The following is a 27,852-nucleotide window of genomic DNA, read 5'->3' as shown; positions in this document are numbered from 1 at the left end:
TTTTTTTTTTTATTAAAAAGTTATTTATCTCGTCAATAATAATATTTTTTATTTTTTAAACAATTATATGATAGTAAAGAGGTATTTGCAAACTCTCTGGATAACCTAGGTTTGTTATCTCATAAAAAGCATGATTTAGATATATATTTTTAATTTTTTTTTTTTAAAAAAGACGACAAATTACCGACATTTTTAAAATATAAAGTAAAAATGTAAAGGTAATACGCTATTTTAAAATTTAATCTAATTGATATAAACAGGTCACTTCTGTTAAATCAAAATTCGTTGCTACCCACATTGTTTGACATTTTCGTTGCATAATGTGAAGAGTGTAATTTTACCTTTTTTTGCCCTCAATGGTTAATACCATTTTAGTTTATAATAGAGTTAAAGTAAAAATGTAAAGGTAATATGCTATTTTAAAATTTAATCTAATTGATATAAACATATTTGGTTAAAATTCTCTAATTTGATTTATTGACTATGTTCATTGTCGTATGGGAAAATTTTGTTTTAATTTACTAACCTTTGTTAAGTATAATTTTTAGATTATCACAAGAGACTTTTGTCACGTTAGAGAAATTTATCCAAAAATACTTATATTTTAAGGAAATTATTGTTAGAGCAATACTTAGAGGATTATTATTAGAACAATACTTAAGTTCTCACCAAGGTTTACCTTTTTCTTATTGTTAAGGTGGACCAATAGTAAATGGATACGTTATTTTTAATTACCAAATCAGATATGCAAGTACTGTTCTTATTATTATTATTGATTCTTTCACCGTGCACCTGAAATTTTTTGTTAAGCTATATCTCATCGTTGGAGTGTTTGTAGCAGTCTATTGCATTACATCATCGTTGTAACGGTTGCAATTTATAATTTATCATATTTGAAGGTGAGTAGGATTGAAAAAGGACACTCTTTTCCATCTTAATTCTCATTTATGGTAATATCATTCACCCTTGTTTAAAAGTAGGCATTTGATGTGCCCAATTCTTTGTACACCGGGCATATCACAACTATTCGTGTCATACACGTGCGGGCACGTGTCCGAAAGCCCGATTAATAAATGCAAATGGAGTTTCACGCATTACGTTAGCTGAGCTCTTGATATGTGTAGGCTACAGGTAAAACCTCCCAATTCCCGGCCATTCAATTCCTTATTTATTAGAGAATGGGATTCGTAAGAATATAATATCTAAGATTTAGCTAAAACAACATGCGTGGACATGAAGAATTGCGATGTGCCCAATAAACGACGCACCGAGTATATTATATATATTCTCCTTCTTTAGTAGTTTTATTACATTCTTTCTTCTAGTTTCGATGCATGCGTGGTTCAGTCTCACTCAATTATTCTTCCTTAAAAACATATATTTAATATTTTATTAATAAAGTGAAATGAACTTGTGAAAAACAAAACAACTCTATCATATTTGATCAAATATATATATATATATATATAAATAAATAAAGTATCTTTTAGTGATATTTATTTAGAGAAATATACGACTCAATTATAAATTATAAATTTTTATGAAGCATAAACGTATCATGGTAATTTAGAACATAAAATGGGTGGACACCCTTCCTGTCCCTGCCCAAATTGGTGCGAATTACCCGTCCCCGATTAAACCACTCCAAATCCAGTAATCGATTAATCCATAGTATAATACTAACTGGACGCCCAAGACGGGTTTCACACTAGAAAGCAACGATTTCCATCGGTTAAGCGGCAAGAAAATAAGAAAAGAAAAAACCATTAAAGTTTAAACCGGTCTCTTCCCAGAAAGTGCTAGCGGATCTCCAGAGATCACTTCACTCCAACGCCCCTTTTCTCTATATATATCTATATCTGCGTGTTTTGTTCTGATCGAGTCACATACAATAAATACACAGAAGACTTTTCATTTATGTATTCAATATAACCCTAGTATTTCCATTTTCAATCCAAACTGAAAACCTAACTTTGAAGTGCCGTCCCAATGGCGGTTTCAGAGGAAGAGTCTTCGTCCGCCAAGTCTCGATCGACCTCCAATGGAGTCCACTATCTCGCTAAATGCGTTCTCAGAGGAAGCGTTGTTCTTCAAGTGGTCCAGGGTCACATTCGCTCTCCTTCCTCCAACGACGTTGTATTCGGCAAGGTTTTTTTTTTTTTTTTTTGGTCTAAACTCACTTGAATTTCATATATAAGTACATAAATACATACATACACATCTACATACGCATATGTGCGTTTGCCTTTGTGGCGTTGAATTATTGGAATTAATCGTTGATTATTTTGTTATGCTGCATTTGGTGGCGGGAAATTGTTAGTGGAAGTAGTGGATTATATGAACTCAGCACAACAAAGCCTTTTACACAACGACTTCAAAATGTTAGCAACAGTAGTGTATTGTCTCACTCAATTCAACATAACAAATACTTTTCCCAGCTGCTTGGGATAGGTTACGTGAAGATTATTTTTTCATTGTGCTCTATCTAAAATCAAATTCTCATTCAAATTACATTTTATCATATTATTATTTTTGGTCTTGCCCTTTCCCTAGCATTATCCTCAATGTTGCTCATGTTAGCCCGTGCAGTTCGAACCATCTTAATCCCTAGCATTATCCTCAATGTTGCTCATGTTAGCCCGCGCAGTTCCAACCATCTTAATCGATTTTTTCTCCTTTTTATCTCCAATGGATGTCACTTCAGCCATTTTGTTTCTAGTTCTATCATATCTTAACTTTCTGCACATCTATCTCTACATTCACACGTCCGTGATGTTTTTTTTTGGCTGCCAAGATTCTTCACATGAAGAATGGTTGGTCTAGTATCCATTTTATACTTCTCTTTCAGTCTTAAAGGGATATGCCGATCACACAATATCTTTTTTTTCTTTTGATAAGTGATGCCGATCACACAATATCTTTATTTTTGATAAGTGATGCCGATCACACAATATCTTATCTTACAGTGTGTGTGTGCGTGCGTGCATGCTTATACAATTATGATACCTGTGTATGAGAGTAACTTAAGTTGCACTTATAAATATGTAGTAGAAGGGTTTGTACATTTTAGACATCACTACTATCATTTTTCAGCCTATATTCTCTGTTTGGTTGTTGATTTGTGTTTTTTGGTTTCCTTACAAACTAATCATTGCAACTATGAACATAGATCTAACTGGCACAGTTCAGTCAAGCATTTCATTTTCTAAGGTTTCAATTGCAGCTATTTTTTTTGAAGTTTTATGAATTATGCATGCATATCTATAATGGTCATGGCAAAAGTTTTACGTTGGTTGTCAAGCTACCTAACACAACCCTCCTCTGGGCTTGGGACCGGCTGTGTAAAGGTCATAATTATTGATGCATGCATTAGCAGAATGGAAACATAGGATTCATGTAACTGGCTCCAAATAGTTAGAAAAATGCTTTGGTAATTGTTGTATGAATTATGCATGCATTGATTATTATGATGTTCTAAATAATATTCAACTGGCTTTTGGATCTATTTGTAATTTGTTCACCCTCGACTAGTTTCTATGTTGTATATTAACAGGGTACAATTTATCTTTCATTTCACTACTTGTTTAACCCGATACACCTACACCTTTCATTAAATGAATTTTTGTTCAGGAGACAACCTTAGAGTTGGTGATAATTGATGAAGATGGGATTGCACAATCTATCTGTGAGCAGGCTGTATTTGGCACGATTAAAGATCTTGCCATTCTACCCTGGAATGAGAAGTTCCACAAATGGAGTCCTCAGGTTTGTTAGTTTGTTAAATTTGACGACTTCCTTGCAATACATTTTGTTTATATTCTCACCACAACAGAAACACTTTTTGGCATTTTTTCAGAGATAAAATATTGTATTGAGAAAAATTATCACGTCATAGGAGTTGCTTCTCGATAATAGAGGCATTTACCAGATTATCCTGAATACAATTCCTTTTCTTTTTGTAGATGCAGGGGAAAGATGTTGTGGTTGTTATTTCTGATTCCGGAAAGCTATCGTTTCTCACATTTTCCAATGAAATGCACAGGTTTTTAAACTTCTCCTTCTCTAGATATTTCTTCATGTGAAAGAAAGGATTGAACTCTTTTAATTCTTTTATTGGTTTTGAATGTTTAGGTACTTCATTTTTTCGATGAAAGCTTATTTGTATAGTATATTTATTGTTGGCATAGGTTTTTCCCATTAACACACATTCAACTTTCGACTCCTGGTAACTCAAGGCATCTAGTTGGAAGATTGCTTGCTGTTGATTCCAAGTAAGTTTCTTACCTTGGTTGGAAAGTGGGATTTTTTTGTTCAATAATCATACTGTTCTGTTTTAGATTGTTTAAAGATACTTCCTTTACCAAGAGTTCCCTTTAAATATCTTAAATACGATATACCGCATACAAATGAGGTTGTCGGGGATGTTGAATAAATTGACTTACCACTTCTACAACAGAAGTTATGTTTAGTCTTCAAGAAGTTCTCCCTCATATGGATTAAACTTTATACTCGAATCCGTGGGAGTGTCATTTTCTTTAATTCCTAATACTCGAATCCAACACATACTTCCCTTTATATATGCAAATTCCTTTATGAGATGTTGCTACATATATTCCCCAAAAATATCTCAATTGGCCTAAGTTTTTATGTGAAAATGCTTGCTTAAACAATTCCTTCAGTTCGTCAATATTACTTTTATCCTATCACAACAATATTATCTACATGCTTGCCACAACACTAAATTTGTGAAACCATGCCTTTGGAGACTATTTTAATCAATATATAGCTTTTGTTAACCAGCACACCATATGTGATTCCCATTGAGCAACAAACCATGTGAAAGCTCCATTTATATTTCTTCTCGAAGATGTGCATGTGAGAAAGCAATTTTAAATCAAGCTGTAAGTCTCCAATTTTGTAAAGTCACAACTGATAAAAGAACATGGAAGAATTAAGGCAAATAATAGAAAAAAAGTTTCAAAATAGTCTAGCCCAAATAAACTTTAGCTACCAAGCAAGTCTTTAACCGTTCAATTGTACCATTAGGTTGATCTTTGATGGAATACCCCATTGACAATCAACTGTTACTTTTCCTTTGAGGTAAAGGAGTTATTTTGCTTTAGGCTCCGTTTGTTTGGACGTAAAATATTTTTCAGAAAATATTTTTTTATTTTCTAGTGTTTGGTTTTCGTAAAAATTTACGAAGAAAAAAATATATTAAAATTTAACAAAATTAACTTATCCATCAATTTTCGGCAAGTTATTTTACATGCCCCACCTGATGGACTTGACCTCAACATCGACGTAAACCTTTGCCAAACACTGACAAAGTAAAACTAAAATAATATTTTACCTGAAAAAGAAAAATATTTTCCAAAAAGAATATTTTACGTCGAAACAAACGGAGCCTTAGTGTTCCCATTTTTTCAACCATAGCATGTTTCCAACCATGGGAGGACAAGGCTTGAAGATAGGTTTGAGGAACTAAAACAGATGACAAAGCACAGACCAATGACTGAAAACATGGAAATAAGTTGCAAAAGCAAGAACATGTTCAACAGGATGATGAGTGCGAGAACGAGTACCTTTGCGTAAGGCAATAGGGAGATCATCAATAAAAGGAACCTCAATTGAAGCAGACGATAGGTGTGAGGGAACAAGTGTTGTTTCCCTTGGTATTAACAATATACTTGAAGGGGTTTATTAGTGCAGGACAGAAGCAGTTTACTGGTTTAGGTTTAAAATCGGAAATAATAGGCAACGTGATCAAAATATCAGTATTTGACCAAGGGAGGAAAAGAAAAAGTGGTGGTTTCAAAGAAGGTAACATCCATACCCACAAAGTATCGGCTAGTGCTAGGATCCCAACACTTGTATTCTTTTTGAGTTCGAGACTAACTAACAAATGGACATTTGATGGCACGAGGAGACAATTTGTTAGTTCCACAGCAGAGCAAACATAATTAAAAACCTAATGAGGCAAAATGAGTAAAGCATGATCCGGATAAAAAAACAGAATAAGGACATTTCTCTTTATGAAATAGAAGAAGACATATGATTGATTAGGGAGAAATTTGTTAAAACGACATCGGCCCAGAATTTCCTTGGAACATGTGTATGGATCATTGAAGTGCGAGCCACTTCGACCAAATGTATACTTTTGCGTTGTGTCACTCCAAATTTTTGAGGGTATAAGAGCAAGATGTTTGTGGAGAATACCATGTGTATCATATAATTCTAAAACAATACCTTTATGCTCTGTTTAGTGTGCAGGAATGGAATGGAATGTTCATTCCACTTTTTATTCCTTTTCTTTTGTTTGGTACTAGGATAGTTAAAGGTGGAATGACCATTCCCACCATTCCCTTAGAAAGGTCATTCCCACAAAAATCCTTCCACTTATTAACCCAAAGAATAACCATTCCAGTCCCAAGTAAAATAAAGAAAAAAAATTTACGTTACCAAAAAACCTAATCACATTTTGGGTCTCACACACGTCTCACAAGCGTTCTTCTCTACTTTCTCTCTCTAGAACCCCTCTCCTGTTATTATTTTATTGGTTGCTTCTCTCAGTTCGGTGAGATTTTGACTGCTTTGGTGATTGAGGCAGACCACTGACTCCCGGCATTGCTTCTTTTCTTGGTTGCTTCTCCTCAATGCCGACGAGATTTCGATCGTTGTGGTGACCAAGGCAGTCGTCACGGGGCTGTTGGGATCATCGGATACCTGATGATGATGGCAACGGCGAGGCAGAAGTGAGTGGGGGAGGAACGACATGGGCATCACCTGGGGTTCACTGACATTGTGATATATTTCTACACGTTTTGTGCATTCAAATCCATCTGTTATTGCCTTTTTCTTTTGATTTAAAGAAGTGATGCATCGTGTTGTTGCATCAATTATCGTGTGTACATTGTATATATTACAGTGTATTGGTGATAACATAATCCCAATCGAGGGATAAAATAAAAATTGTGGGTTTAAAATTTGTTTTTATTTTTGTTTTGTTTTGTTTTTTTGTTTTTGTTTTTTTTTTGTTTTTATCCTTTCTTTTTACCTTTTTGGGAAAGTCAGATTTGGATAAAACTTGGATGAAACAATTTGGGAATTTAGGTTAAGAAATCTCCTCTTTTTTTTTTTTTTTTTTTTGACCTTTTGGTAAAGCCAGATTTAGGACTTAATTTGGATTGCAGAAAACGAATATGAAGTTTGTAGATGGTGTCCTCACTGAAGAGTACTTGGCCCGACCATCGTTTGTCTGTTAAAGTTTGAATTCCTTTGTATTACAATACTGGGCGTGGCTCTTTAAGTGGAAAAAAAACACTCCATTTTTAAAAGTAACGTATACCACTGAGGGTATTATCGAAAAAAATTATTCCATTTTAGATTTTAGGCTTACTTTTTGTTTTTCTACCAATGTAGGGACTTTCTATACGCACCTGCATATTATGAAAGTCAGTTATTCATCTAATCGTGTCATTGAATTTCGTATATAAAGTTCAAGCGAATGAAAACGGATAAAAATCCTATTTGACCAGCGCATCGCGGAAGGACCAACGACGATGGTTTCGCAAAGGAAAAGGAGGGCTATGCATACCTTATAATTGTTTTTCAGGGAAATAGTGAAATAGAGGCAAAATACGATGCAGCAGCTCCTAACCCAAGAATAGTTTATGTGATGATCCCTAATCCCTTTGTCACATCAGCAGTTACAGGAAAGGGTTCCAATCACTGACTCAAAGTTATATTATAAAAATAAAAGGTATAGGAATGCGCTTCAAGTATCGAATCAGAGACTTGAAGGTGGAGTGTTGAGCTTGTCACAATATCTTCCTTATCTAAATGTTTCACTTTCTGCAACGGTAAGGGAGGGAATCCATAAAGGGGGTCAGAGGGCGTATCAAATCCTTTTTGTGGAGACAGGATTTGAACCCGTGGCACCCCATTTGAGCCTTGTGAGCTACCAAACTGCTATCCCCGACATTCCTTATAGCTGGGGTAGTCATCCCATCAACATCGTCATCGTCGTTGGTCGTTCTTGAACTGGTTGTAGCACTTTGAAATACATAGAAGCGGGGTCAACCTCTTTTATTATCTTTCCTTTCAAGGGCGTCAGCCAGAATTGTTATGACCACAGGGTCTCCGATGTCCTTTATATTGGTAGTGAGGCTGAAGCCTTGGCGCATTGTACAAGCTTCTTTGTTGAGTTTGAGTAGAAAGATGACTTGAATGGGACACATCCCCCTGCCTGCGAAGAGCTCCTCACATAATCCATTTCCTTTGAAATTCCACCATTAAGTAGGTCTAATTAAATACCGGTGTTTAAAAAGTAACGTATGCCACTGAGGGTATTATGGAAAAAATTTATTCCATTTTAGATTTTGAGTTGGTCTAATCAAATACTGGAATGGTAATTTGACTCCATTCATCCATCAATTCATGTTTGCAACCAAATAGTAGAATGAGAATGACCATTCCATTCTTTCCCATTCTTATTCCATTCCCACCTACATTCCATTCTTGCATACTAAACACAGCCTTGGTGTATTCCATGGCATTATCAGTTGAAACTAGGAATAACAAATCCAAATTGAACCTTGATTTCTTTATAAAATGATTGGAAAATGGAAAGAAACTTAGAACGATCTTTCAAAAAAAAAAAAAAAAAAAAAAAATCATCATTCTTGAATAGTCATCAACAATGGTAACAAAATATGAAAAACCTTGTACACTTCAATGATTGGCCGGGCCCCAAATGTTAGTATGCACTAAATCGAAAGGAGAAGGCTGGCGATTATTGACTTGAGAAGAAAAGAAATCCTCTGATGCTTGTCAAGTAGACAAGCGTCACATTCTAGACTAAAAGGTAATGTAGGCTTCAGGTATTTCAAGAAAGGATGACCAAGTCGATAATGCCACTGTTGGGTTGATGCCCTCGAGTGGAGAGCCACACTTCTGATAGGAGAAGCACAATCCAAGTAGCAATGACCATTTCATTCTTGAACGCCAATAATAATCTTCTTCATTTTGAGGATCGAAGGTCATTGAACGGTTCAGGGCTTAAGTAATTTGATTTACACATAACAAATTAAAAGGAAATTGAGGAACAAGAATCCAAGATGCACATGGGACAACTAAATGGAGGCAGGTCTAATTGTGTCTCGACAAACACTTGTACCAGAGTAACATAGGATGTAGAATTAAACTTGTGTAAAGTAGTAAACAGTAAATCCTCACCAGTCATAAACGCACAGTCCTTGGTCAATAATCCAAGAGGAAGATGGAGATTGTAAGTCTGAAAACATGCAATATTACTTGAATGGGAAAAATGCTGCAACATTATCAGTAGACATATTTTATGCCTTTTTGACCAGGGCATTTAACTCCTAATGGGAAAGTGTTAGTGTGACAGTGGTACTGTTAGAGGAACTAGGTTGTGAGATGGAATTACTAGAAGTTGGACGATCGTTCATTATTGAGGAATGAGAAGAGGCACTCTCAGAAGAGATAACTGCTTAATTTTCCGATATCGGTTTTCCATATAGATCCCAACAAGGATCGATATTATGATTGGTACTGCTAACCATCTTATACTCTAAAAATTTAAGCTGTTAGAGAGGGTGTAACTTTAATATTTAAATCTTCTAACACGCCCTTTCACGTGTGACCTTCTTTTTGGTCCAACACGTGTTTCAGTTGTCATTATGAGTCAATTATCAGAGGTTCGAATTCAGGACCTTTCATACTCTGATATCATGTTAATCATCATCTACTCAAAAACTTGAACTATTAGAGAGAGTGTAATTGAATGTTTAAATCCTCTAATAGGTACCATGACGATACCCACAATGACCTGCTTCACCACGATCATGACTTATGAGGGCACTAAGCATTATAAATCAGAGTATTGGATATTACAAAATATTTCCAACTCTTTTGACTCATTATGATATTATCCAACAAACCCTATTGAATTAATTGGGTTTCTTTTGCAATGTTAAAAAAATGGTGAGGGCGTGTGCAGTAGCAAGCGTACCATATAGTGTTACTGCTATTCAGATCATCTAACATGCATATTGATGTGCGTGTGTTTTTTTTTCCCCCTTTTTTTTCTTTGCAGTGGTTGCTTCATCGCTGCTAGTGCATACGAGGACCAATTGGCTTTGTTCTCAGTTTCAACGTCTGCTGGCAGTAATATCATTGATAAGGTTGAGTTAATTATTTTTTACTGCTAGGAACATATAAATCTATGTATATAATTGCTTTCAGTTCACTGTGAAAACCATGCCATTATTTCAGAGAATATTGTATCCTTCTGGAAATGAGGGAGACCCAAGTACTGCCAGAGGTGGTACCAGTATCTCTGGTACTATCTGGAGCATGTGCTTTATTTCCAAAGAATTCTGTCAACCAAGTGAGGAGCACAACCCTATATTAGCCATTCTTCTGAACAGGTGTGATACTACGTCACATGTTCTCCATAGCTGTAGGATTCACTTGTTATCAGCTTGAGTTATTCAACTTATTCTTAACTCATTTGCTATCGTGTTAAAATTTAGAAGGCTAAATTCTGGTATTGCAGGAGGGGATCATTTATAAATGAGCTTCTTTTAGTGGAATGGGTTACAAGGGAAAATACTGTTCACGTAATTTCTCAGTTTGCTGAAGCTGGACCCCTGGCACATGATATTGTTGAAGTTCCTCATTCTTATGGATTGGCTTTTTTATTTAGGGTTGGTGATGCTCTCTTAATGGATCTTAGGGATGCTCACAACCCTCGTTGTGTCTATAGAACGAGCTTAAATTTTTTATCCACTGCAGTTGAGGAGCAGAATTTTGTTGAGGAATCATTTAGAATACATGACTGCGATGAAGAAGGTATGTTTAATGTTGCTGCCTCTGCTTTACTGGAGCTAAGTGACATGGTTAAAGATGATGACCCCATGAGTATAGACAATGACAGTGGCAATGTAAAGTCAACTTGTGGACATGTGTGCTCATGGAGCTGGGAACCGGGAAATGGAAAAAATCTGAGGATGATCTTTTGTGTGGACAGTGGAGAATTTTTTAGGATTGAAATTTCTTCTGATTCTGATGGCCTTAAAGTTGATCTGTCTGATTGTCTCTACAATGGTCTACCATGTAAGGCACTTTTGTGGGTTGAAGGTGGGTTCTTGGCTGCTCTTGTAGAGATGGGGGATGGGATGGTCTTGAAATTGGAAGAGGGGAGGCTGCTTTACAGAAGTCCTATTCAAAACATCGCACCAATCTTGGATATGTCGGTTGTGGATTACCATGATGAGAAACATGATCAAATGTTTGCTTGCTGTGGGATGGCACCAGAGGGATCGTTAAGGATTATTCGAAGTGGCATCAGTGTGGAAAAGCTGTTGAGAACTCCCCCTATTTATCAAGGCATAACTGGCACCTGGACAATGAAAATGAAAGTAACTGATTCTGCTCATTCGTTCCTTGTGCTATCATTTGTTGAAGAGACTAGGGTGCTATCAGTTGGCGTAAGCTTTACTGATGTGACTGATACGGTTGGTTTCCTGCCCGATGTCTCTACTTTGGCATGTGGCCTTGTGGCTGATGGTTTGCTGGTCCAGATCTACCAAAATGCAGTTATGCTCTGTTTACCCACTACAGCCGCACATCCTGAAGGAATCCATTTGTCTTCTCCGATTTCTACATCTTGGTCCCCCGACAAAATTAGTATCAGTCTGGGGGCAGTTGGACATAATTTTATCGCCGTCGCTACTTCCAATCCATGCTTCTTATTTATTCTTGGGGCCCGATACCTATCATCATATCATATTGAAGTATATGAGATGCAACATGTTAGATTGCAAAATGAATTATCCTGCATTTCCATACCTCAAAAACATTTTGACCAAAAATCACCTAGTTCTCGAATTAATTTAGTGGATAATTGTTTTGAGCCTGCGCTTCCAGCTGGATTTAACATCGGTAATTGCTTTGTTATTGGTACGCATAAGCCTTCAGTGGAAATCCTGTCTTTCATACCTGATAAAGGACTGAAAGTTCTTGCTATAGGGACAATTTCGTTAACAAACACTATGGGAACTACCGTTAGTGGCTGTGTCCCTCAAGATGTGAGGCTTGTGCTAGTAGATCGACTATATGTTCTTTCAGGGTTGAGGAATGGAATGCTGCTTCGGTTTGAGTTGCCTTCTGCTTCTACAATGTCTTCATTGGAATCACACAGTGAATGGAGTTGTTCCAGTTCATGTCTGGTAAATCCGGATTCTACCTCATCTAAAAGTACAGGCCAACAATTATATGTTTCTAATTTGTATGAGAAGACGAAGGAAGATCCTGTTCATCTTCAAATAATTGCAATCCGCCGCATAGGCATTACCCCAGCTTTCCTTATTCCACTGAGTGATTCCCTCAATGCCGACATGATTGCTCTCAGCGATAGGCCTTGGTTATTGCAAACTGCAAGGCACAGCCTCTCCTATACGTCAATCTCTTTTCAACCTTCAACACATGTAACTCCTGTTTGTTCTGTTGAATGTCCCCAGGGTATTTTATTTGTTGCAGAGAACAGTCTCCATTTGGTAAGAAACAAAATATGTTGTATCATTTACTTTTGTGGATATTTATGTATAAACCAGTTGGCTGTTAAGGATATTCTTCCCTTGAATATGATTGTGACTATTGTGACTGCAGTACCGATATTCATTCTTGTCTATGTTGCTGAAATTATCTTGTTTTCATGACATATTTCATGCTTTCCGGATCTTGTATTGATTATGATTACACACACACACACACTATATATATACATATATTGATTGTGAAATGCGATATCTGCCCATTGACTGTTACTAGTGAACCATTGAAATGGTTGAAAATGCAATAATGTGCTGTCCAAGAATTGATTTGGAAGTATACTATTGCATTCTTTGTGGATGTCTCACCGGCAAAGGTTACCTGGAAAGCACACTGTTGCAGGATGGAAGATGAATGTGGTATGCACATACTAGAAATGTTGTTAGGGTAGTGGTAGGTTATATAGATGATATAGTTGGAATGGAATGGAATGGGTGCTTCTACTTTAAGAATGTTTTCTTTGACAAATGCTTTGAATGCTAAAAATATAGCCATAGATAAGATTGTAGTAAATAAGGTGTAAGATGAGTACCAAGAAGGTTGACTGAACCTAGAGAAAATCAAGAAGAGACCACACCCTCAGGAAGAGGAGGCAATAATAGAACGAAGAATCGAATCTGTCAGAAATACTGCCCTTTCTCAAAGGGGAACCACAAGCTTGGGGCTCAACGAAACTGAATGTATCAGCATTAAGAAACTTCTTGGGGCGCCCCCACTTAACTAAAGCCCCGTAGGTCCAAAACTCCTGTATAACACTAGGTTTCAGCACAATTCACTGGTTTTAATATGGAGGCGGACAAGAATTTAGTAGATGTTTGTCCGTTTGTTTTAAGGAAATTTGTTTTATTGGAATTCGAGATATAAAAGAATTCAAGTTGATTTCTTGAGCTTCTATGTTTTGGTTTATTTAAGTCTTATTCTTTTGATGAATAATTTTTGTTTTATTTTCCCCTTAGATGGAAAAATAAGTTAAGAAATAAAACAACTTTTTTGATTGCTGAGGGCATGTAGGCAATTGTTCTGTTCCTTTTTTTGTCCCTCCTTTTAAATATTTTTTGATTGCTGGGAGCGAGTTTGCAAACCCATGAAGTCGGGTGGTCTAGGTATCCGGAGGTTGGTTCCCTTTAATCAAGCTCTCTTGGGCAAATGATTATGGAGATTCGGCAGGGAAAGGCATCACCCTTGGAGAAGGATTGTTTCATGTCGTTTTGGGGAGGAGAGGGGCGGTTGGTCTACTCGTTCAGTCTCTATTGCGGGAGGAGTTGGCGAGTGGAAATTCATTCGGAAGGGCTGGGATGTTTTCTCTTCTCATATCAAATTCAAAGTTCGTGATGGTAGATGTGTTCGATTTTGGGAGGATTTATGGTGTGGTGACCAGCCGTTATCTTGCACCTTTCCCAGTTTGTACAGTATTGCCGCCAATAGACATGCCTAGGTGGCTGACTGTTATCGGCTTGATAGTAGTGGGATTATGTGGGACGTGCGTTTTAGGCTTTCTTTTCAGGATTGGGAGATGGACGAGGTACGTGTTTTTCTGGATATGTTTTATTAGCAGGAGGCAGGTGGCAGAGGTAGTGATGATCTTCTGTGGGTGCCTTCTACCCATGGTAGATTTGATGTACGGTCTATGTTTCTATGCCTATCCAACTTCGTTGGCATTGATTTTCCATGGAAGACCATATGGCGCTCCAAGGCTCCTCCTAGAGTGGCATTCTTTGTATGGGGCAAGATTTTGACGCTTGACAACTTGAGGAAGAGAGGCAACATTATTGTTAATTGGTGTTGTCTTTGCAAACGAGATGGTGAGTCTGTTGATCATATCCTCCTGCATTGCCCCGTGGCGTATGACTGTTGGAACCTTTTATTTGGCTTATTTGGTATGCTTTGGGTAATGCCTCGATTTTCTAAGGGTCTGATTAACGCGTGGAGGGGATGCCGCGTGAGAAGAAGCATACGCGACTATTGGAGGACAGTTCCACATTGCGTTTGGTGGTGCATTTGTAAGGAGAGGAATAGCAGAATCTTCGAAGGGAAGGAGACGTCTATAGCGACGCTAAAACTTTATATTATTCGCTCTATTTTTAGTTACGTGAAGAGGAGTTCTTGCTCCTCTTCCGATGACTTAGTTAATCAGTTGGACTCTTTGGGTCCTTAGATCCCGGTTCCGCTTTTGTATAAGGGACGCTTTCCCCTTTTGAACGCTTTTTTAATCGATTATTACTTATATATATATATATATATATATATATATATATATAAGAAACACAGCAAGTCGCAAACGCTATATGAAGGGAAATGCATTTTTGAAAGAAAATCTCTTCCTCTTCGCGAGAGTTGTGTAGATACGACGGCGTAGTTTACTAGACCTTTGTCTATCCCGACAAGCGAGGGATGAGACCCTCTTAGAAATAGAACTCCAACCCCAGCCATTGACGCAGACGCCAGATGAAAAGCTGACAGAAGAAACATACCCTTCACAAAAGAGGGTCACCCAAGTTAGGTAGAAAGGAGAGACTAAGAATAATAGCAAGGAGAGTCCAATTTGAGTGACCTAAGGCTAAGTGGATCATATATGATGAAGAGAATGATTTGGAATTCTTGAGGAATGTTATCATTACACAAGACAGACCTCTGTTTTTGCAGTTTTTATTTCGAATTTGTTTGCAAAATTTTCTAGAGAAATGGAAACACCAAATTGATGGTTTCACTTGCACCAGGATTAAGTGAAAACATGGAGATAGCCTTACAAGAGATGGAACCCTGTTCTAGGTTTGGCTCTCCACACAACAAAGCCCCTTTTTTACCCTCAAAAGCCTCAACCATAGACCATAATCTCCTTTATCATGGAATTTACTCTCTCTCATGGCCATTTTGCTCTCTCTCTTTCTCATTGCTGATGTTCTCTTCCTCTCTGCTTGCATTGTCTCTCCCCACCCCACCCCACCCCACCCACAAACAAAAAAAGGAAGGAAGGAAAAAAAAAAACTTTCCTATAGGTCCTTTTTCCAATCCCCTTATTTCCACTTTTTCGTTGATCTGTTTTCACACTCAGTTTTTACTTTTATATTCCCCAGTATTTCTCCTCTCCATTGATTTTTGTTTCCAAATATTATTGAATTAAGTTTTGTTTTATATATATATATATATATATTTTTTTTTTTGTTACCTCAATCTCATTGGTTTCTCTCTCTCCCCCTCCCTCCCTCCCTCCTTCTCCCTCTGTTTTTCCTTCTCTGTGCTTTCCATTCTTCATCAATGTCTTATGACCATAATATTTTGGTTTTTCTTACATAAACTTTTGGTTTTGTTCTTTAAAAGAATTGCAGATTTTGTCCAGAACCTGTCATTCTCTCTTCTTTACCAAATATATTTTCATGTTTTGTTCTCAAGTTAAGCACAACAATTTTAGGTACTAAGTATTACCTTATCATATGAAAAATGAAATAGTCATGTTTCCCCTTTTCTGGTTAAATAAAACCTGCAACCTAAATTCAATGCTTTGGAGGGAAAATGTTCTCATTTTGGAACACGTTCTGAAATGCAACTTGCTGGGGTTTAAGTATTTTTTAAATAAGCTTTAGGGTATCTTTATGATTTAATGTTTCGTTCAAACTTGCTTTTATCATTGTCCGAGTGAATATGTTCATTTATGCTACTGTAGGTGGAGATGGTGCACAGCAAGAGGCTTAATGTGCAGAAGTTTCATCTTGGAGGCACTCCACGAAAGGTTTTGTATCATAGTGAAAGCAGGTTGCTGCTTGTGATGAGGACTGAACTGAGTAATGATTCGTATTCGTCCGATATATGTTGTGTGGATCCCCTCAGTGGGTCAGTTTTGTCATCTTATAAGCTTGAACCGGGGGAAACAGGAAAATCAATGGAGTTAGTAAAGGTTGGAAATGAACAGGTTTTAGTGGTGGGAACTAGTCTGTCTGCTGGTCCAGCTATAATGCCTAGTGGAGAAGCTGAAAGGTTAGTGATCTGCTACATCCCTAATGTGTTTTCTGCAGTCCAAAGTTTTTTGTTATGGTTACATCTATTATTGGGTGTATTTATGCTAGATGTATCTTGGGAGCTGTAGTTGTCGGTGTTTTTGCTCTTTGTAAAAGAGGTTCTTCTGCTCAGTTTGATTGTAAACCATTTACATCTTATTTTTCTTCTAGTCCTTACTCCTTGTGCAAATTCTGTTTTGGAAAATGGTTTTTCTGTCTGATATATTCCATATGTTCCATATGTGTGTTTTCTAACTGGATGTAATTTTAGCAGTACTAGGGGCCGTCTACTTGTCCTATGCCTTGTACATAAGCAAAATTCAGATAGTGGTTCTATGACATATCATTCAAAGACTGGGTCATCTTCTCAACGAACTTCACCTTTTCGAGAAATTGTTGGGTACGCAGCTGAACAGCTATCAAGCAGTAGTCTTTGTAGCAGCCCGGATGATAATAGTTGTGATGGAATCAGGCTTGAAGAGACTGAAGCGTGGTGTCTGCGAGCAGCTTTTTCAACTATATGGCCTGGAATGGTACTCGCAATATGCCCTTATCTTGACCGTTATTTCTTGGCCTCTGCTGGTAATGCTGTAAGTTTCAACATTCTGTTTGTAGCGTATAAGATTGCCAGGCTAATTACATTTATTATATTGCCATTACTTGCTAAGACATGTTTTTCATTTTTCCCAGTTTTATGTATGTGGTTTTCCGCATGACAATTCCCAAAGGGTGAGAAGGTTGGCAGTAGGAAGGACACGCTTTATGATCATGACTTTGACTGCGCACTTCACTAGAATTGCTGTTGGTGATTGCCGTGATGGTACCCTGTTCTTTACATATCATGAGGTAAATAGCTATTGCCTTTTCTTACCAGTAAGCTTGTCTTTTTGTATAGTTTAGCCTTGTATTGTATATTGTGAGTTTACCTGCTCACTGCTTTTGTATTAGAAGCTGAAATATTTCGAGTTACAGTTAGCTTGGTTTGAGCACTTTAAGGCCTGATGCTATTAATCTTCTCTGTCCACTCTACTTTCTTGCATACCAGGATGCCAGGAAACTGGAGCAACTTTACTGTGACCCTGTTCAGAGATTGGTTGCTGATTGTATTCTTATGGATGTTGATACTGCTGTTGTTTCAGATCGTAAGGGAAGCATTGCTGTCTTGTCATGTTTAAATCATCTAGAAGGTAACTTTTTAAATCCTTGTGTAACTGTCAAATGTTTGCTTGTAGTAGTGGTACTCCTACAAAATCATAAAATATCTTTGAATAAGTCATGCAATCTGCACCTGGTATTCCTATAAAGACTCTTTAGCTTTAAGGTTGTGAAAATCAAACTTTAGATTCTTCAAGACAAGTAAAGAATCATCAATGGACTGTCATAAACTACTGTACTGTCAAAATTGACATTCTAGATTGGGTTTTTTTTTAGCTTCACAGGAAAGAGATATTTGATGTTCCATATATGGAATGTTAAAATTTTGAATTACTAAGTAAGTGTAAAGTAATGATCTGTAGCATAATCTTATCAGATTGTAAAAAATTGAACTTGGGAAAATATAAAAATTGTTAGATCAGAAAATGTTTGAAATTGTGTTATATATTAAGAAAGAACAACTACTATACAACAAAGAACCACTACTATACAACTCTTTTATCTTTTTGGAGTTCACAATGTGGCTCAGAACTATCACCTCCTTTTGTGGTGTTGGAACATAAATTTGGCTCAGTGGAGGCATGCGCGTGCGAGTACCAATTAGGGAAAAAAAAAACATAAATTTGGCTGATTCTACTGGAAGTTATAATACGGTAAATGCTACTACTATAAAATAGAAAGAAGAGAAGTTACTGACACTATTCTGATCTACCATCAGATTGTAAAAAATTGAACTTGGGAAAATATAAAAATTGTTAGATCAGAAAATGTTTGTAATTGTGTTATATATTAAGAAAGAACAACTACTATACAACAAAGAACCACTACTATACAACTCTTTATCTTTTTGGAGTTCACAATGTGGCTCAGAACTATCACCTCCATTTGTGGTGTTGGAACATAAATTTGGCTCAGTGGAGGCATGCGCGTGCGAGTACCAATTAGGAAAAAAAAAAAAACATAAATTTGGCTGATTCTATTGGAAGTTATAGTACTGTAAATGCTACTACTATAAAATAGAAGGAAGAGAAGTTATTGACACTATTCTGATCTACCATCAGATTGTAAAAAATTGAACTTCGGAAAATATAAAAATTGTTAGGTCAGAAAATGTTTGTAATTGTGTTATATATTAAGAAAGAACAACTACCATACAACAAAGAACCACTACTATACAACTCTTTATATTTCTGGAGTTCACAATGTGGCTCAGAACTATCACCTCCATTTGTGTTGGAACATAAATTTGGCTTAGTGGAGGCATGCATGTGCGAGTACCAATTAGGGAAAAAAAAAAACATAAATTTGGCTGATTCTATTGGAAGTTATAGTACTGTAAATGCTACTACTATAAAAGGAAGAGAAGTTATTGACACTATTCTGAAGTACATGTCTGAGGTAGTGGTCCTGTAGGGAGATCGCCTCAAACACTCCCTATCAAGGCATTAAGATACACATTTTAAACTTTTATAGCACTAGATTATATGGTATGTATTCTTTTTTTTCTTTTTTCTTTTTTTCTTTTTTCTTTTTATATTATTATTATTATTTTTTTTATAAGTATATGGTATGTCATTCTTGGGTTCTTAATAGGTTGTCTAGTAGTGTGATTGGCATTAGCTGATGAATTTTGTGGTGTCATTTAAAAAAAAAAACTCTTTCCTAATTCCAAAATATTATAAATCTTCAGTTAGAAGGCAAAGGTGGTCAAGTGGCCAAGAATAGCTGTTTTCTTTGTCCAGATTGTACTAATTCTTGGTGTTCCAGAGTGGAAGGAGTGTTATTTCAGAAGTTTTTTAATCATTATTGTAGAGGCAAGTGTTGGATCATCTTCAAATTTTCGTTGGATAGACGGGACTTATGGAGGGGCAAAGAGCAGTTTAGATTGAGAATAGGGCAGAGGGAAAAAAATCAGAAGCTGTTGGAAAGTTACAAGTTGGTGGGTGCTTTGGGGTATGTGGTAGCTCAGGAGTTGGAAAGTGTTCAAGGTAGATTGAAGACTTGGGAAGGCTTTCAGTAGCTTAGAGTGGATGAAGCTAGGTTGTCGGGGCATTGAGCTGGGCAGAGAGTTGGTGTTAGGGATTGAATGAAAGATTGGTTGCTTGGAGAGAGGAGAGGAAGGCAGAGCTCCAGAGAATCTCTTTGGCTGATAATATGAAAATTTGATGACTTGCGTTAAGTATTGGATCATTTTGAAATTTTGTTAAAGCAACTCCTCTTTTTCTCTCTTTCTATCTCATGTCGTCCTCCTTTTGTTTTGTTCTATTTTATTCTTTGTATTTAGTTATTTAAATTTCAATATGGTTATTGGTGATAAGCAAGAACAAAACGTAAATCCTTGGAGAACAACCCTGAAAAATCTACATTTAGTGGAAGCGTGATTATAAGGTAGCAAGCTATGCTTGACATTTCTGTGCAATAATGTTACCATATATGATAGTCAATAAATTATTATCATCATCATTATCATCATCCTCCTTGCCTTAGTCTCATATGAATGGGGTCGGCCACATGAATTCTCTCTCTCCAAGCTTTTCTATATGCCAATTCACCTACTATATTTAACTTTCTGAAATAATTTGTAAGAACCTTATCCCATGTCATTTTTGACGGCCTCCTCCATCTCTTATCTTCAACTAGTCTTCCTCGTTTGATTGACTCATCACTAGGTCTCTGATTTATATGTCCAAATTATCTTAAGTCTATTCTCTCGAATTTTCTCATCAATGGCTGCTACACCTAGTTTTCCTCTCACACTTTCATTTCCGACCCTATCTCTTCTAGTAACTCCGATCTCCATCTTAACATTCTCATTTCCACTACACAAAGGCATTGTTCTTGTTTCTTCTGGGCAATAAATATTGAATTTTTTTAAAGCAACTCCTCCTTTTCTCTCTTTCTATCTCATGTCGTCCTTCTGCTTTGTTTTCTTCTTTTTATTTTTATTTTATTTCCATGTGGTTATTGGTGAGAAGCAGGAACAAAAGGTAAATCCTTGGAGAACAACCCTGATACATCTACATATAGTGGAAGCATGATTATAAGGGAGCAAGCTATGCGTTAACATTTCTGTGCAAGATTAAACATGCTCCCCTATTTAAGATTTTATTTACTTCTTTTTTGACTTAAAATGCTTTCCCTTATACCATGCCAGAAATAATTTACTATTTTCTCCTTAGTTTTTTTATTTCCTTATTCTGACTGAGATTGTTATTTTATTATTATTATTATTAAATTTATTTTTTTTACTGTTTATAAATTTATGTCACAGACGATGCAAGTCCAGAATGCAACCTAACACTGAGTTGTTCGTATTATATGGGTGAGATAGCCATGAACATCAGGAAGGTAATTACTTATACCTATAGTTTGGCTGTTTTATGTTACTGTTTTATACCTATGTTAGTTATTAAATTAGAGGTGGGGGCCTTGAACTGGATGGGACGTCATCATCTATTCCTGAATTGTTAACTAACAATCGCAAGTTAAACAAAGAAATGGAACTTCTGACTGAGGTGAATAGCTTTGCAGTAAAAGGGTTCTAAAGGTTTTGCACGATATACACTTTTCTCTATGTGAACCTCCTTGTTTCTCAGTCATGTAGCGCATGCATATTCTACTATTTGGTGCCATATAATTTATTCTGTGAGTTACGTTTTCTCTACATATTATTATAAATATGATGCTATGAAGTACCACATTCAAGGGTTTGACATTGTGGGCATGTGTGCACATTTGCTAGGTTTCAGGTTATCTTGTTTCCTTGATTATTATATTTTTCTCTGAAGATCTTATATGCCCCTCTCTTGTTTTTAAATATGATATTACACCTCCAAGCTCTAAGGTGACCCTTGAAAGTAGTTTTTTCCTACGGACAGATATTTGCTCTAAGGTGACTGACACTTCAAAATTGGTTTTCTACTATGCATATATTTTCCTGCATATATGAATCCAAATACTAATATGGATTGGATGGTACTTGTTTTGTTTTCAAAGATCCCCAATAATATTGCTTGCATGATAGAATTCATTCTATCTTGAAGTTTAACAGAACAGTAAATTATTCTCTATTGATGGAGGTTTCCAAAGGTGATGTGGTCGTTAATGGGCAGGAAAAGTTCCATGCATTCCCTAATATATGTTTAGGGTGATTCCCATTGCTACTGCCGTATACAAAGTTGCTTATAAGTTCTCCAAATATTACATTGACATTTGAAATGTTGTTTTGTTCTAGAGACTGCTTTTGACATTATTTTTGGCTTTAAGATAGTTGGATTATATGCATTTTATGTTTTCTGTTTGTTTCTATTTATTTGTTTGTTTCTTGTAATGTTCCAATTAAGTGGATGAGTTTTGCCTTTTTCTTGTAGGGTTCATTCTCATATAAACTTCCAGTAGATGATACATCGATGGGCTGTGATGTCACTAATTCAATTATTGATCTCTCTCACAATAGTATTATGGCCAGTACGTTGTTAGGAAGCATAGTAGTCTTGATTCCTATATCCAGGTATGGAATAAAGTTTCTCATTTAGAGTAATATTAGTACGGGATGGACTTTGGAGCATTTAAAAATGATGAAGGCACTGGATGCTTTCTAGTTGTTATTTGTTTATGTTTTTATGCCTGTATGTTTAAATCATGTCATGTAAATGGCAAATCCATCAAGATAAAGATGTGAAAAATGTTAAAGAAAAAAGATAAAGTGGATTGCTATGAGTCAAAAGGTATTGTGATCTAAAGATGAGCTAAAATCTCTGCTGGAATACTTGCAATTTCTTAACATAAACAGTGAGAACCTATATAAGAAGACATCCTTCTTTCAACTGCTTCCCTCTATGAATTCTGATTTTATGAGTTTTGAAGTCCCATCTCCAACTAAATGAGTTAACAGCAACTGGGGATGCCTATTCCAATTAATTGCAGCCAAATGCCAAAAAGAATGAATTTTCTTCGGTACAGGGAAAAGTTGAGTCTTATGTTTCTGAATTAAAACAAAGTGCCAAATAGCTTGTATAATATAGATAAATTTTCTGATTCAGGGCCACTTTGTCAATCACAATTGATCAGACAAACTTCATTTTTTACTGTAAAGTGATTGATAATGAAAGGGATTGTTCATACTTTTGGACCAAACGTTTATTTATTCTGTACTGGTCATTTGAAATGTTCTTTTATGCTGGAAAATCAAGTATTAAGTAGTTTTTACTTGAGTCATTGATCAAAAGGAGACATTGGAATGATCTCTTTGTAAATAGTCTTATTTTCTCAAGATTCATCACTCTTATTCTAAATCCATCACCGGACGATGCTTTTAAGCATCTGTGACCATGTGTTCTGCATATATGATATAACTCCACAGAGGGGCTGTCCTGCATTGATAGAATTGTTCAAATGATCTAAGAAGGCATGAGTATCGATTTGGAATCTATATTGGCTTTTTTTTTATGGTCCACCTGACCATATTTTACTATGGATTCTCTTTATTCTGTTGGTAAACTAATTCTAGGTTATAGTGCTATGCTTGATAAATAATTCTTTTGCAGGGAAGAACATGACCTCTTAGAAGCTGTACAAGCTAGACTTGCAATTCATCCATTGACTGCTCCTATTCTAGGGAATGATCATAATGAGTTTCGCAGCCGTGAGTGTGTGGTAAGTGAAGTATAAAACTACTTTTTAATGTTATCTGTAGAATGTCTGGGTGATTTGTTGAATATGAATTTGAATGCTATACGAGAAATATATTATTGTTCTTTTTATCTTACGAGTTACATGATATTTTGATGTTTGTGCTGGGAGCTTAGTTTGCACACCCCTGTTTGTATACCCATGGAATACACAAGTTATTGAGCAAATGAGAGAGAGTAATCATGATGGATACATATTATGAAATCGGATGATCAGAAGATCTTGGATATGTGTGAATTATTTTAAATACATATGGTCCATGATTAGCTGAATGAGTGGTTGAGTTGGTCAGGCTCTGAAAATAAATCATTATTAATCTTGTTCAATTTAGGTTGGTGTTTTGTCTTCTATATTCGAATAAATCAAATTGGCATTGGATAATTTGGTCAACGGTTTTGATTTATTGCTATACAATAATATTCATTTATAAAATTTGCAAATTATATGTAAAGTCATATCTTGAAATGATAAGTTACATAACCTTCAACAACCGGAATCATTTATTTTATTTCTATATATTTTTTCATTTCAAGTTTTCCTTTCAGTTTTATTTATATTTAGATTTTGGTATCATTAAAAGAAAAAAAGAACAGGTCTGCCCCCAAGAACATCAGGGGCTAGACATCAACATCAGTTTTAGAGACTCAGTTTGTTCCATCATTCCAGCACCCAGCATGGTACCAGAAGCAGTCCTTGGCTACATTACAAGCACATTGGTTCAAACTTCAATTGATATGAAATCTCTCTTTATATGTTAGATTACTGTGTCAGAACCTTTAAGCCAGCTTTTACATTTATATATCGAAAACTACACAAAGACACACACAAACAAATGGTAATATATATATATATATATAGAGAGAGAGAGAGAGAGAGACACAGAGAGAGAGAGAGAGGGAGGGAGGGAGTCAATAACCCAGGGAAAAGTATATCCATACATAGAAGCTTGAGATGATGTTGATAGGGATAGATATGTCTGATAAACATATAGATTACTGTCAAACTTGAGAAGCTTTGTTTGATATCAAAGTTAATCTTTGTGAGAGAAAAGATGACAGCACCGGGAAAATCTCAACTAGAATACCCAAAAAAGGGAATTCTAGTGGTAAAGTTTGTAAAATGGATTGTTCTTGTTAACTTCTCTGAAAAAAAATAGTTTACCATAAAGTGTCCCTGGAAGAGTACTGTAATTACATTGCAAGTGTCAAACCACATAGTATTCGAAGAGGCTCAGAAGCATGAGATGGACCAAAGCACACACCTAATCATTGGACAAAAATATTATTATTATTATTATTATTTGGAAAAAAAAAAAAAGGGCAGAGAAAGAGGTCCATAATTTTTAGATCATGGTTGTATTTGGCATTGTAAATATGCTGGTTTTCCCATCCTGTGGTGGGTTCTTGTATTGCCAAGGTTGCGCCATGTGTCTAGATTAGGGAGTCTGAGAATCCATGCCTAAGCTCAAATTGATAAGCATAAGTTTATTGGTGGGACATACACTGGGTTGTGGAAAATTTTTTTTTTTTGAAATATTGCGTTCAAATAAGTTGACAATAATTTATTATGTAAATTTTTTCTGTGCTGTATGATAAATATGTAATATGTATGTTGCATCATGCATTGGACAATACTGATTGCTATGCTTTTAGATGTTTAAGTATGGAGCTCTACCTCATGCTTGTAACCAGGGAGCTACGAATATTTTTTATTTTTATATTTTCAGGGAGCTACAGTTTTAATTGTAAATTCGCATCCTTTAAAGAAAAATTGTGGAGACAGATTCTACCACCATCTCCTATTGATGATATAAATACTGCATCTTGAGATTATTTGTCGCCATATCTGCAATTATATGATTGAAGAGAACTTAATTTGTTGATTTTGGAGGAGGAGATAACCTGTTTAAATAAAATGAGGTTGCGGTATTTGAGAGGGTACTAATACCCTCCTCAAGCTGGTTGGACTGATTCATCTATATTTGTTGTTGCGAGGATTCTTCCTGTGTGATAGGCTGCGTCTATATTGAAGGAGTTTTATATATGGATGATTAATTTTCTTTTCCTTCATGTGTTCATTATATATATATATATATACATTTTCTTTTTTCAGTAAAGTTTTTATTTTTGTCCTATGTGTTCTGTTTTTAGCCTCAAGTTATGTGATAAGTTTAGGTGTTACCATAATTTATGTCCCTCTTCTTCTTGGGAAGATATTATTGTACGGCTATGTTAAACTTCACCCAGGAGTCTTTTTTGACCTATCATGTCTTACTGCAGTAACCTGTGAATTATAAATGAAGAGTAGAATTTTGATCATTTTTCTTTCTAAGTTTTAAATCATTTCAATGGAATTAATTATTATATATTTATACAAGCCAAGAATTCTCTGGGAAAAAAAAAATAATAAAAAAATAAAAATAAGTGAGCTATTAAGCAAATTTTGAATCTATATAGTTTGGTTCATTTTGTGTTTTCAATTTGATTGTGAGGACTTATATTTTAACAAAAAATGATTGAGGCATTACCCAGAGAAACTCGGAAGTTATAAAGGGAGGCAATCTTGCACATGGCGGTATCCCGACTGCAAGTCTATCTATGTGAAGTAATGGGCTCCCTCAAGCCTTCTACCGAATGCGTTGAATTGAGCTTTTGTATATTTTGGAGTCCTGGTGTATGAGATATTTGTGCTTGTCGCTCTTGACCCTTTATTTTTATAAAAACTACAACGTATAATTTTCCTTTATGACTGGCAAGGTAGTTGACATGCAACCAGTTGCCTATAGTAAAAACCGTGAAAGTCAACATGCTTCTTCTATCCTTTTCCCTTTCTATTCTGGTGGAGACGGTTCATTCATGTTGGAAATAGCTCCCGTCTTTCTCTAACCAATTGACAGTTGGACATGACTCTACATCAGATCATCAGCGCACGAGAACAAATTCTTATTAAAAAAAGAAGACAAAGAACATGGAAATTTGATGCAACTCATTTTTTCCCTACTTCAATGATCTTCTCCACCTTAGTTTTCTTCGCCCCTTTCTCATTTCCATACCTTTTAGTTACTGATAATGGGCTAAGAATGTAAGGAAACGGATCTTCGGTTTCTATGGAATCAATCAATCCAACTCTGTTATTCCTTAAACATCCTTGTTTAATTGTTTTGTTTTGTTTTGTCCCATATTTTATCTTATTTTTTTTCTGTTGGCAGGCTGGAGTACCTAAGATCCTTGATGGTGATATGCTAGCTCAGTTCTTGGAGCTTACAAGCATGCAACAAGAGGCTGTCCTACAATTACCTCTCGGCTCACCAGATAACGTTGTGTTGAGTTCAAAGACCTCTCCTCCTTCACCTAATAATGTTAATCAGGTGGTTCGACTCCTTGAACGAATTCACTATGCCCTAAATTGAATATTCTTCTTTCTCCATTTGAGCCCGGGAGATGTTTGCGACAATGAAAGTGCATCCCCTATTTGAATAAGGCTGTGTCCTATTCAGCGAGAAGAAAAAAAAAATTTAAATAAGGCTGTGTCCTGGGATTGTCTAACAAGGGCAAGAGCTAATGAGATGTGGAAATTGTGTTTGCAAGCCTCATAGCAAACAAGGTATCTAAAAAGGAACTAGGTCATACCTTCACTTGTGCTCACTTTCCACAGTAGTTGGAAGTGATTGCAGATGATGCTTAAAATCAGTTTTTACCGAATGTCACATACAGCACAAAGATGGCTATTTGCAAACCTTAGATCTAACAATTTACACACAGGTGGAAACCTTCCCTGCTCCCTGGTTATGCCGGCTTCCAGCAGAGCAAAAACGGCTTAGAGAATAAATATATCGAGAATAGCTTTGAATCCTCAGTGTAACCTATAATTTCTTCATGTAAATTTTGTTGTACAATTGATAGTTCAAAGAATACAAAAACACTTGATCAGCCAAATATAATTTGTATTCTAGTGGCAGGTTTTATTTTTGGATATATTTTTTTTCAGTGCACAATATTCTTGGAAGTTTTGCCTACAAAAACAAATAAGTGAAACAAGTGCATTTCAGTGGAACTTCAAATTACTGTTGTTGATGGTTAATTTTTATGTTATCCAAAAGCTAGGGTTTATACAGATCTCTCTGCAGAAATGGCTAAACAAGGCTTCCAAACCTGAACTAGTGCTTATGCTGAAACTATCTAGTAAAGTTAGTCCAGAAGTTGATATTAAATGGGAATTGCCATTCCTATGCCAACAGTCATGATCTAACTCATTTGGCCTCTCTCTCTCTTCCGTTTCATCGATTTTGTCCGGATCCTCCTTTTCTTATAATAAAAGGGAAGGAGAAGGATCTTCTTCGGTGGACTCCTCTTGTTCCTGTTTAGTCCCCTTCGTT

General features: G+C 36.0%; 1 protein-coding gene across 2 annotated transcripts; it reads left to right on the top strand.

The window, feature by feature from the left end:
* Positions 1 to 1,668: 1,668 nt before the first annotated feature.
* Positions 1,669 to 27,537, top strand: LOC132313688 (uncharacterized). Of its 2 annotated transcripts, none has more exons than XM_059812583.1 (15): positions 1,669 to 2,148; positions 3,631 to 3,765; positions 3,963 to 4,042; positions 4,188 to 4,271; positions 10,121 to 10,208; positions 10,300 to 10,454; positions 10,583 to 12,584; positions 16,301 to 16,611; positions 16,903 to 17,221; positions 17,322 to 17,477; positions 17,677 to 17,818; positions 21,058 to 21,134; positions 22,157 to 22,296; positions 23,333 to 23,441; positions 26,686 to 27,537. In XM_059812583.1, the coding sequence occupies exons 1-15, from the start codon at positions 1,990 to 1,992 to the stop codon at positions 26,884 to 26,886; spliced, it is 4,158 nt and encodes a 1,385-aa protein (XP_059668566.1). In that variant the 5' UTR covers positions 1,669 to 1,989; the 3' UTR covers positions 26,887 to 27,537. The 2 variants fall into 2 exon arrangements, with proteins under 2 accessions (XP_059668566.1, XP_059668567.1); XM_059812584.1 differs by having other exon boundaries at positions 1,674 to 2,148; positions 16,906 to 17,221.
* Positions 27,538 to 27,852: the final 315 nt, after the last annotated feature.

This window comes from Cornus florida, unplaced genomic scaffold (genome assembly GCF_030987335.1).
Source record: "Cornus florida cultivar Cherokee Brave unplaced genomic scaffold, ASM3098733v1 CherokeeBrave_3.0.0_Hap2_Chr06, whole genome shotgun sequence".
Lineage (NCBI taxonomy): Eukaryota > Viridiplantae > Streptophyta > Magnoliopsida > Cornales > Cornaceae > Cornus > Cornus florida.
Note: the sequence above shows the minus strand (reverse complement) of the source record. Positions and strands in the feature narration are given on the sequence as shown.